The 12,461-nt window shown below is 43.9% G+C and overlaps 1 protein-coding gene across 1 annotated transcript in view; it reads right to left on the bottom strand.

Annotated features, from left to right (window-relative positions):
- The window catches only part of LRRTM4 (leucine rich repeat transmembrane neuronal 4), a 527,460-nt gene that overhangs the window by 183,003 nt on the left and 331,996 nt on the right, over positions 1-12,461 (bottom strand). The window contains exons 5-6 of the mRNA XM_069957993.1: positions 10,747-10,790; positions 965-989 (exon numbers count right to left, since the gene is read on the bottom strand). Of these exons, the coding sequence (XP_069814094.1) occupies positions 965-989; positions 10,747-10,790 (69 nt within the window). The remainder of the gene's footprint in view (positions 1-964; positions 990-10,746; positions 10,791-12,461) is intronic.

Here is a 12,461-nt window from a genome sequence, read left to right as displayed (position 1 = left end):
AGCACAGCGTGTATGTACTGTATGTGTGTGTGTGTGTGTATATATATATATATATATATATATATATATATATATATATATATGTATATGCTTTACTTTTGGTGCACTGATAAACCCTGACCTCTGCAAGGAGCTCTGCACATTTTCCTTTCCTACTTTATTGCCATCTGGAAAACAGAGGTCAGAGGTTATCAGTGCAGTAAAGTAGAGATCCCTGTCTTCTGCTTGTTAACCCTTTTTTGTGTTGCAGCATATAAGTAAACATTGGGTCACTTACACACTGCAGTACATAAGGGGTTAAGCAGAAGGACACATGCTCTTACCTTCTCCCCCCAGACCCCCTCCTGCACGGGCCCCTTAGCAACTGCCTACCCTGCCTCTATGGTAGCTACGCCACTGCCTGAGGCCCCCTTCACACGTCCGGAATTCCGGACTCATAGGCTAACATTAGACACGGACACCTTTTCGGATTTTTCCGGAAGGGTGTCCGTTCCGGAAAATAGGACCAGATTTTTTAGATCCTGTCCTATTTTCATCCGGAAATCCGGCACGGACGCCCCCATAGAAGTCTATGGGCGCGCCGGAATCACGGGCATTTTCCTGATGTATATCATGAAAGTGCCCGCAATTCTGGATTGGTAGAGAGCCAGCCCCGGACCCGGACCTCAGCACAGACTGCCTGAGATCCCCCCACCACCCGCCCTGCACTCTGGCACCCCCGTACCGCACAATCTGCCCGGCACTACAGGGCTGGCCGCCCAGAGTGCGGTGCAGATCCCCCCGCCGCCCCCTTCCCCCCCTCCCCCCCGTAACTCACCACAGGGCCTCCAGCTCTCCGTCATCTGAAATCCCCCCCCCGCCCGGAACTCACCACCGGCCCGCCCGTTCTCCATCATCTGACCCTCTCCCCCCCCCCCCGGGAACTCACCACCGGGCCGCCCGCCGCATGCTCCCCCTCTCCGACCGCCGCCGCCGCCCTGACCTCTGCACTGCACTCTGCCCGGACCTCATCACAGGGCTGCCCTGGACCCGGACCCCAACCTCGCTGCCCCAACAGAGCAGGATCCAGGACAGGTGAGATTACCCCTTAGGACTACTATTCCCACCATGCTCTTCTGGTAGGCCATGATGGGAGTTGTAGTTCTGCAGCCTGTGCCCATCCAGGTTGCAGAAGTGCAACTCTCATCATGGCTCTGCTGGCAGGCCATGATGGGAGTTGTAGTTCTGCAGCCTGTGGCCATTCAGGTTGCAGAAGTACAACTCTCATCATGGCTCTGCTGGCAGGCCATGATGGGAGTTGTAGTTCTGCAGCCTGTGGCCATCCAGGTTGCAGAAGTACAACTCCCATCATGGCTCTGCTGATAGGTCATGATGGGAGTTGTAGTTCTGCAGCCTGTGGCCATCCAGGTACACTAGGGGCTGTGTGGGTACCTGTGATTTATGTTGGCATACTAGACCATATTATCTCATCAGGAAATCCTGAAGGTTTTTCCTGATGGTTTCCTGATGGTAAAAACGGATTACTGTCAGGAAATCCTGATACTTTCCTGATGACATTTGAGGTCTCCTGATCAGGATTTCCTGACAGTAAAAACTGACACGGACGTGTGAAGGGGGCCTGAAGCATCACTTCTATGTACAGGACATACATCTACCCAACACTGCAGTCAGATTAACTTGAGCGTAGACTAAACCAGGCACAGTGAGAGGCCCTGTGTGATGCATTCCCCTTCTATGCATGGATATGAGAGAAGTCTGTGATGTAGGTAAAGACAGATGCAGCATCATTGACCTAAAAATGAATACGCAAGTACCCTGCACCCTCCGGCTCCACACCTCCATACTTTAGGCATCTATTTTCATCTCCATTACAGACACCTTCTACAATGGGCTTTGTTTCTAACCTTCAAGGTAGTCACTTGCTACATCTGAATAGGATGCTGAGGTGCATAGACTGTCAATGTGCATGGGATTTCCATTCTATATATGTGCTACAGCTTTGAAGTCATCTGCCGCTAATACATGAAATAGAATCAAACAAAAAAGTAATTGTATCGTAACTTAAATTCTTTTACTGTGAAGATCAGATGAAGCAATTACATTTATTGCTGAAATATGTCTCCCCTTGTAGTTATTACCCAGCGTCTTCTTATTAACATGCATGTTCTACTAAAAGCAGGTTACCTCATCTGAAGCTGGGGGAGGGGAAGGGGGGGTCTGGAGACAGCGGAATCCTGATATCACTATAGCTGGACAAAATATTAGCACTTGTTTAGCTGATAACCATTTTCTCTGCCCCCCCCCCCCATATGCATGCACTCTCAGGTTGTCTGGTCTTGCATGTGTGTATGTGATGTAGAGGCAGGTGTAAGCTACTGCCCGACTCTTTCTACCTGAGGACAAGAAGATGACGTTGAAAAATAAAATAATATTTTTCAGACCCTTCTCTTTTTAGATTTGGTCAAGACAAATCTACATGTTACTTCTATGTATCTATTATCTATCCATATCTATCTATCTATCTATCTATCTATCTATCTATCTATCTATCTATCTATCTATTATCTATCCATATCTATCTATCTATCTATCTATCTATCTATCTCTCTCCTATCTATCTATCTATCTATCTATCTATCTATCTATCCATATCTATCTATCTATTATCTATCCATATCTATCTATCTATCTATCTATCCATATCTATCTATCCATATCTATCTATCCATCTCTATCTATCCATCTATCTATCTATCTATCTATCTATCTATCTATCTATCTATCTATCTATCCATATCTATCTATCTATTATCTATCCATATCTATCTATCTATCTATCCATATCTATCTATCCATCTCTATCTATCCATCTATCTATCTATCTATCTATCTATCTATCTATCTATCTATCTATCTATCTATCTATCCATCCATCTCTATCTATCCATCTATCTCCTACCTATCTATCTATCTATCTATCTATCTATCTATCTATCTATCTATCTATCTATCTATCTATCATCTATCTATCTATCATCTATCTATCCATATCTATCTATCTATCTATCTATCTATCTATCTATCTATCTATCTATCTATCTATCTATCTAAATAGTATAATCAAGCAGCACAACGCAAAGTCCTGTTATACTGGTGCCAGCAGATTGCCTTGACCAAGGGCTGATAAATCCAGTGTGAAATAGTCTGCAGCACTCCCAATGGTACGTGCAAAAAGTGGTTTATTCCATCAAAACAATAAGTTCACAACATGTGAGTAAATGCGGCGTGTGCAAACGCGACGTTTCGATGACCTCACGTCATGAAAATGATGATGTGAGGTCATCGAAACGTCGCGTTTGCACACGCCGCATTTACTCACATGTTGTGAACTTATTGTTTTGATGGAATAAACAACTTTTTGCACATACCATTGGGAGTGCTGCAGACTATTTCACACTGTATCTATCTATCTATCCATCCATCCATCCATCCATCTATCCATCCATCCATCTCCTATCTATCTATCTATCTATCTATCTATCTATCTATCTATCTATCTATGTTCTATCACCTATCTATCTATCTATCTATCTATCTCCTATCTATCTATCTATCTATCCATCCATCCATATCCTATTTATCCATCCATCCATCCATCTATCCATCTCCTATCTATCTATCTATCTATCTATCTATCTATCTATCTATCTATCTATCTATCTATCTCCTATCTATCTATCTATCTATCTATCTATCTATCTATCTATGTTCTATCACCTATCTATCTATCTATCTATCTATCCATCCATCCATCCATCCATCCATCTCCTATCTATCCATCCATCCATCTATCCATCACCTATCTATCTATCTATCTATCTATCTATCTATCTATCTATCTATCTATCTATCCATCCATCCATCCATCCATCCATCCATCTCCTATCTATCCATCCATCCATCTATCCATCTCCTATCTATCTATCTATCTATCTATCTATCTATCTATCTACCTATCTATCTCCTATCTATCTATCTATCTATCCATCCATCCATCCATCCATCCATCCATCCATCTCCTATCTATCCATCCATCCATCTATCCATCTCCTATCTATCTATCTATCTATCTATCTATCTATCTATCTATCTAATTATTAAAAAGAAACCTACATCCCTCTGCAAAATCACAAGTAACATTTTGATAACAAATGACAAACTCCGCTCTGCTCCATCATATTTTCAGCTTGATACCTCTGCTGCTTTTTTTCACCTGCCCAAAGAGTAGGGGGGTACAAAATCCCATGCTAGTCATTGTTATCTTGCATTTCCTGAGAGAAAGCCTATTCTCGCATAATATTTAGTGGACTGAGTCCATGCAGCCATAAATAAGAGTGGCATATAAAGCGGCCTATCTTCCAGCATGCAAGATGTTTATTTCCAATATACACGGCCTAATTACTCTTTAGCCTCAGAATAAGTCAGTTTTATGGGAGCGTTTTACACCGCGGTTACCTCTCCTCTCAGCTGCGCTAATCCAAGAGATAGCAAAACGGTGTTATTTTTCTAGCATCCCTGCATGAGCTCCAGCCTCATCTCCCAGGGACGACTGTACAATAAGATAAGACCTGACTTATTGTTTATGGGGCTGATTGGCATATCCCAAGACCCGGAGGGATGAGCGAACGATACTGCGCACATTAGTGGTCAATGGATATGGTCATAAGACGGCGTCAGACATATTTGAGGAGGCAGCGTGGATCTATTTAGGTTGAAGGGGAAAACAAATAAGAAGGATGTATTCTTCTCCAGGTTTTATTTACCTGGTGCTGAGAATGTTCTGGTCATGAAGAAATGTTCACTTTTATTATTCAGATATTCAGATTCCTCAGCAGTAAGTTAAAGGGGTATTCCAGGTTTAAAAAAACAATTTTTCTTTTTCAAAGAAACTGATGTCAGAAAGTGCCAGAGATTTGTAACTTACTTCTATTAAAAAATCTCCAGTCTTCCAGTACTTATCAGCTGCTACAGTGTGTGTATATGTCTTGCAGGAAGTGGTGTATTCTTTCCAGTCTGACACAGTGCTCTCTGCTGCCACTTTTTTCTGTGTCAGGAACTGCACAGATAAGGAAAGTTTATTGTTGTCACCATTTTGGCTGCGTCCCATGCAACCCTGGATCTCCAGATAATGCAGATGCCAGAGCCCACAAGCCGGGGCCTGGCGCCACCTCCCCTTCGGCCATGCAGGGTACCTCACCACTCCACGCTCCTGTTCGCTTCCTCAGTCACCAGTGCATGCATCAGCTCAGTGAGATTTTAAGGGTTGCCTGCCGCGGCAAACCATCGCTAGCAGCGGTCCAGTGGATCCACAACTCTAGTCGTTGCAATTTTCAATGACTATGGACAGTTTCTGTTAAGGACAGTTGTGGCAGCAGAGAGCACTGTTTCATACTGGAAATAATACACCACTTCCTGCAGGACATACAGTAGCTGATAAGTACTGGAAAACGTTATATTTTTTTTAACAGAAATAATATACAGAACTCTGGCACTTTCTTGCACCAATTGACTTAAAAAATATACAGTGGTGCGAGCATTACGAGCATAATTCGTTCCGGGACCGTGCTTGTAATCCAAATCCACTCTTAAACCAAAGCAAATTTTCTCATAAGAAATCATTCAAATGCAAACAATTGGTTCCACACCCCAAAAATAATGATTTATTATTCTCAATAACATGTAAAACAAATGAAACAAACATTCAGAAACAGCAGAATATGTGATATTATAAGTTACTGTACAGTAATGGAGAGGATGGGAAACACAAGGGCGGACAGAGACGGCAGGGAGCATGAAGGAATGAGCAGGGCAGATGTGGGCACAGTATAGCAGCACTCACTGTCTGGGGAGAGAGGGGTTACAGCTATCAAGAGATTACCTCCACAGTCCTGTCACCTGATGCAAGCCCCAGCCTGAAGTTGATCTGCTATGAATTGGAAGGTGAGGGAGACTTCCTGGGTTTGAGTACAGAGCTGTAGACCCCCCTATGCAGACCATGCCCCTCCCCCACTTGCACTCCCACCCAGTACAGGAAGCTCTTAAACCAAAGCAATGCTCTTAAACCAAGTCACAATTTTGAAAAACTGTGAGCTCTTAAACCAAAACGCTCTTAAACCAAGTTAATCTTAAACCAAGGTACCACTGTATATATATAAATTTTTTGCTGGAATATTCCTTTAGGGTGCCTTCACACCTACCGACTAGCAGTGTAAATCTCGCTGCGAGTCTGTCAGGTCCTGGCAGTTCCCTGTCACTACGACTGTTGCGAGTATGTAATTCTGCCGCCCCCTTAACCCCTTCTGCTCCCGCCCGGCTCCCGCTCCACTGTGTACATACATTACCTCTCCTCGCTGCACAGGGTCCCGGCGTCCTGCTCTCCCGGCCAACCAATCAGTGTGTTGCCCAGCAGCAGCCATTGGCTGGGTAGGAGAGCAGGATGCCAGGACCCGTGCAGGAGACAGGTAACGTATATACAGACACAGTGGAGCGGGAGATGAGCGGGAGCAGAAGGGGTTAAGGGGGCGGCAGAATTACATACTCACAGCGGTCTCTCAGACCGCTGCCTGTATGTAGTGACAGGGAACTGCCAGGACCTGCCAGACTCGCAGCGAGATTTACACTGTGAGACGGTAGGTGTGAAGGCACCCTTAAAGAGTCAATACCACTTTTAAAGGGGTACGTCAGTGAAAATCTATTTATTTCAAATCAACTGGTTTCAGAAGATTATATTGTGTATATTTTTAAACAACACCAAAACAAAACCATTATTTGCCTTTATGTTCACACAGCGTCAAAATTAGAGATGTAAAATAACGCCTGTTTTTACTCCAATTTAACTGACTGCAATGGCAATGCCCTGAAGTCAACGTAAAGACGGACATCCAATGCACACAATGTATTGAATAACCAACGTTTTTACTGCGGATGTCAAAATAATAAACATGATCATTATTTTTTTATGTCTTTTGCAAATAGTGGACGTTTTGGGCGGCAGCCCGGGGCCCTGAGCTCCTGGGGGGCCCATGACCACCCAAAAAGACTTATACTTTCAATGGTGTACTGTCTCCTGGCTACACTTCTGCCATGATTTGCAAAAATCACATTTTTTTTATGGCAATTTTGCACAAATCAGGACATCATGACATTATCTGTCCTGTACTATGAACGGCAGGCTAGTGCTGCCATAGTTACAGTGGGGTGGGGGGTCCTAGGCTTGGTGAACAGCCCGGGGCCTATGGTAAAGTTAATCCGCCCCTGGTGGCAACATAACCTAAGGCCATGTTCACACTATGTAAAAACAATGAGCATGTTTTATAACTGTTGTGTAAATAACGGACGTTATTTCAAAAATTGCGGCCACTGTATGCAAAACAATGGCCGTTGTTTTCATGTAGTGTGAACAAAGCCTAAAAGTAAGTGTACACAGAGTAATATAAAAGCTAAATGCAGCTGTAATTTTGAGTGAAAATAAAACATTGTGTGAACAGATCAAATAAAATGTCTATATTTTGTAAAGGTAGGTGGTAAATAATTGGATACACATGGATAGAGCGTCGCCGGCGCAGGGATAGAGCACATGGATAGAGCGGCACCAGCGCAGGGATAGAGCACAAGGATACAGCGGCGCCAGCGCAGGGATAGAGCACATGGATAGAGCGGCGCCAGCGCAGGGATAGAGCACATGGATAGAGCTGCACCAGCGCAGGGATAGAGCACATGGATAGAGCGGCGCCAGCGCAGGGATAGAGCAAATGGATAGAGCGGCTCCAGCGCATGGATAGAGCACATGGATAGAGCGGCGCCAGCGCAGGGATAGAGTACATGGATAGAGCGGCGCCAGCGCAGGGATAGAGTACATGGGTAGAGCATCGCCAGCGCAGGGATAGAGCACATGGATAGAGCGGCGCCAGCGCATGGATAGAGCACATGGATAGAGCGGCGCCAGCGCAGGGATAGAGTACATGGGTAGAGCATCGCCAGCGCAGGGATAGAGCACATGAATAAAGCACATGGATAGTGTAGCGCTGGCGCAGGGATAGAGCACATGGATAGAGCGGCACCAGCGCAGGGATAGAGCACAAGGATACAGCGGCGCCAGCGCAGGGATAGAGCACATGGATAGAGCGGCACCAGCGCAGGGATAGAGCACATGGATAGAGCGGCGCCAGCGCAGGGATAGAGCAAATGGATAGAGCGGCTCCAGCGCAGGGATAGAGCACATGGATAGAGCGGCGCCAGCGCAGGGATGGAGCAAATGGATAGAGCGGCGCTAGCGCAGGGATAGAGCACATGGATAGAGCGGCGCCAGCGCATGGATAGAGCACATGGATAGAGCGGCGCCAGCGCAGGGATAGAGTACATGGGTAGAGCATCGCCAGCGCAGGGATAGAGCACATGAATAAAGCACATGGATAGTGTAGCGCTGGCGCAGGGATAGAGCACATTGATAGAGCACATGGATATAGCAGTGCTGACACGGAGAAGCTGGTGCAGTGGTCCTTTTTGTTGAACTGCGGTTCCTGCTTACAGCGCCGTTCTATTCCTGGCCACCAGCCAGGGATGGAGCACGAGGGGCAGGCCGGCCCGGCCCCAGTGGGAGAAAACCCCTCCCCCTTTATGACGCAGCCCAGGAATAGAATGGCGCCTTATGCAGGAATCGGGCCGCGGTTCAAAGAAAGGACACGTGCAAAACTTAAAGCGATAGTACTGATGGTGCATTCACTTTAAGCAAAACAATGTTGTGTTGAGGTAAGAAGTTGACGTGTTCCCAAATGACCTCAGATTACATCAGCGTTTTTGGCCCTCTGCCTGCTTTTTGTTCCAGGCTTTTTTTCTCTCCAGTTTTCAGATTCTTATATATGAGCCTCAAAGAGGCAGAAAAGGTTAACTTCCGTAAATTCCATACATTACCTGGCATCCTATTAGTCCCCATTTCCCATCTAGCCGATGTCACTTTGATTGGAGGTTAATAAGAAGATGTAGCTCCGTAGAGTCATGTCTATTTCAAAGGCTTTGACTTGCCGCACTCTAACCTCTCCGCTAGCGCCTCTAAACAGATGAAAGCAGCGCTTTCGGGTTGAAGCAGGTCTTGCGCGGGAAGTTAAGCCGGCGAGACAAGTTTTAAAATCTCAATTGACCATTTTGAAAGGTTGTCAGGAAAATTAATTACTGCGGTGATTTAAGGAGCGCGCTCCTGTCCCCGGTGACAAAGGGAGTCTTTAATTATTGAAGGCAAGAGGCGTTTGGTTACCCTCTTGCTCCAGATAGAACATGTCCAAGAGAATCAGGTGTCGTATTATGAAATGATTCAAAGGCGCATAGGAAAAGGCTGCTAAATCACCGCGTTTGTCACTGTCATTTGTTAGGTTATCTTAATGGTAAATCTGATGTAAGTAACGCATGCAGAGCAACCCACACACCGGCTCTAGTATCTAAGTTAACCTTAGCTTTGGTTATCAGCTCTGAATGTCAAAGAGCTCCTTCAGCTACAAAAGAAGAATATAGAATCCAATAATATCACAAGCTATGAAGAAAGCGAGTATGGAAATATGCCGAGTGCATTATTTTATTTGCGGTCACAGTGCACACAGTGCACACAGCGCACGCACAATACTTGAGAAGCTATAGAAGAAACATTGGAGGCGTGCTATTCTTCTCCTGCACCACGGAAAGTATGCACAAGAGTGTTATCCTCTACCCCCAACAGCTGTACACATCCACTATAATAGGTGCAAAATGTATTGTGCAGTAAATGTAAAAGGGAGTGGTGATAGGGTACTACTGTATACACTGCCGCTCAGTATACAAGAGTAGGGACCCTCCCCTTCTGACAGTGGTTTGACTCATGAAAAGAGTAGCACACCACCAATTAAATTGGCATTCTCCAGATCAATATATAATCAATAGAGATGAGTGAATTGATTTGGCAAAAATTTTATTTGGTCTAATTTTTTTTTTTGAATGTTAAAATTCTAAGGTCTTGTATAAAGGCACCCCAAAGTCAGATTAAGCTGGTTGAAATGCGTGGGCTGCATGCTGACACTATATGGGGGGGGGGGGGGCGACACAGTGTGGAGGGAAAGTGTATACTAACGTGCCATTAACTCAGCATCAATGAGAATTTCTTATATTTTCAGATATTGTAATAAAGATGTTCCTCCGTTAAAAAATAAATAAATTCTAAGGTCTTGTGATTCGTTTCAAAATTGTTATGTTCTGATTTCTGTATACTGAGCAGCCCTTAGTTGACTGGTGAGGCCGTCTACATGGCAGCTTCCACTAACTACAGATCTGCATCCAGATCAACCACTCTATACTATACACGAGCAGGGACTCTTGTCTTTGACAGGTGTCCCTGCTTATATATGTAGTGTAATAGGGTTATGAAGGGGGAGATTTATCAAACATGGTGTAAAGTGAAACTGGCTCAGTTGCCCCTAGCTACCAATCAGATTCCACTTTTTATTCCTGACAGACTTTTTGGAAAATGAAAGGTGTAATCTGATTGGTTGCTAGGGGCAACTAAGCCAGTTTCGCTTTACACCATGTTTGATAAATCTCCTACTTCATAACCCTATTACACATACTGTCCACCTACTTTTGGAATGTATATATATATATATATATATATATATATATATATATATATATATATATGCAATAGTGAAACGGAAACGGACCAAAAACTAATCTTGGGAGATTTCATCATCTTTAGTAGACCCTATACTCACCTATTAGTAAAGAGCCTCTTGTCTATTAGATTTGTTATTAATAATGTGTGATAAACTACTGGACAGTAAGAGGCCCATATACTCTTCATGAATTGGAGATGTATTGCTCTGTATCCCTGGCAGATAATGTCCATGCCCGTCTGTCTTTTATACCCATACTGTTTTATGTTTCATTCTTTTCGGATATGATTGTGAAGTTGGTGATGTGGATCTGTAACTAATAGCGTTAAACCGCACAACACAGAAAGAAGAAAACACGCACAATTAAAGCCAAAATTTTACAATGCAAAAAAGGCGGCCGTAGCTTTGTGGAAGAATTCAATTAACTAAGAAGAGATCTGGCTGCAATTTTCGCCAATTAGTGGTGGTAAAATCAAGACAATCGTGTTATGTTAATGAGGCTTGTGCCCTTTATTTAGAATGTGAACATACGGAGAAGCCTTGCTCAAGGCTCCGAAATAAATGCACCACATAGATACAATATCTGGAAGAAACCGAACGACTATAAAAAAAAAAATCCTTCAAATTATGACATGACTGAAATAGCCACGCAAACGATAAGGTACATGGATTGCATGGGACTTGTAGGTGTGCATGTGCACCAGGGCATGACCACCCATGGTGACTAGGACCATTTAATCTATAATATTGACTATGTTGGATGAAGCTGGTCATGTTCTAATGTGTATCTAAGTTAAGAACTAAGAACTTTAAGAAATTGATCAGGCAATAGAAGACGTGAAAGCTGGCAGATGTTTCCTGCACAGCTGGGGGCGCCACTGGGCAGGGGAAAACAATGAGGAGACAATTTATTCTCATGATCGGTGGGGTTCCAGAGGATTGATGCGATCATATCCTATATACCAGAAACATATTATGCCTAGTCCAAAACTAGGACTAATTGCAAACAAATAAAATGATTTTCTATATATTTTAACTCTATTGTATCTGCTTCATTAATTCTAGACCAGTCGTCTCCAATCTGTGCCTTTGTAGCTATCGGAATTACTATACATGTTTCCTTCCATTCTCCCATGGCTTGAGCTATCTTGGGATTAGTGGTGTCAGATATGCAGTTTTAGAGGACCTGTGGTCAGTATTAAAATAAATTGCTTTGTTATATGTATATAGACTCTGGTGTTCTAATTCGAATGCTAATGCTGTTTTAATTGTTCTTACGCCCCATTATTTCTGAGATATAGGGATTTTATTATTTGGTTGATATCTGAATTTTTTCTGAATAGTTAGATAGACAGGTTTTTTTTTTTTTTATGTGCCAATTCTAGAACCTTCCGCCTCAATTACTGAGCCTGAATTGTGCCTCCTCAGACTCAATCACAACCCTGAGCCCGATTCATACCTCTCCAACCTCAATCAGACCCCCTGAGTCTGATTAATGCCCCTTCAACCTCAATCAAACCTCCGGAGCCTGATTAATGCCCTGTCACCTGTAATCAGACCCCCTGAGCCTAAATTATTCCCCTTCAGCCTGATTCAAGTCCCCTTAGCCTCGGTTACACCCCCTGAGCCTGATTTATTCCTCCTGAGCCTCAATCACAACCCCTGAGCCTGAATTATGCCCCTCACCCTCAATCATTCCCCCTGAGTCTTATTAACTTGTCCTCAGCCTCAGTCACACACTCTTAGCCTCAATCACACCCCCTGAGCCTA

Source organism: Dendropsophus ebraccatus, chromosome 1, assembly GCF_027789765.1.
Source record: "Dendropsophus ebraccatus isolate aDenEbr1 chromosome 1, aDenEbr1.pat, whole genome shotgun sequence".
In the NCBI taxonomy this organism is placed as follows: Eukaryota; Metazoa; Chordata; class Amphibia; order Anura; family Hylidae; genus Dendropsophus; species Dendropsophus ebraccatus.
The sequence above is the reverse complement of the archived record's forward strand: the minus strand, read 5'-3'. Positions and strand labels throughout refer to the sequence as shown.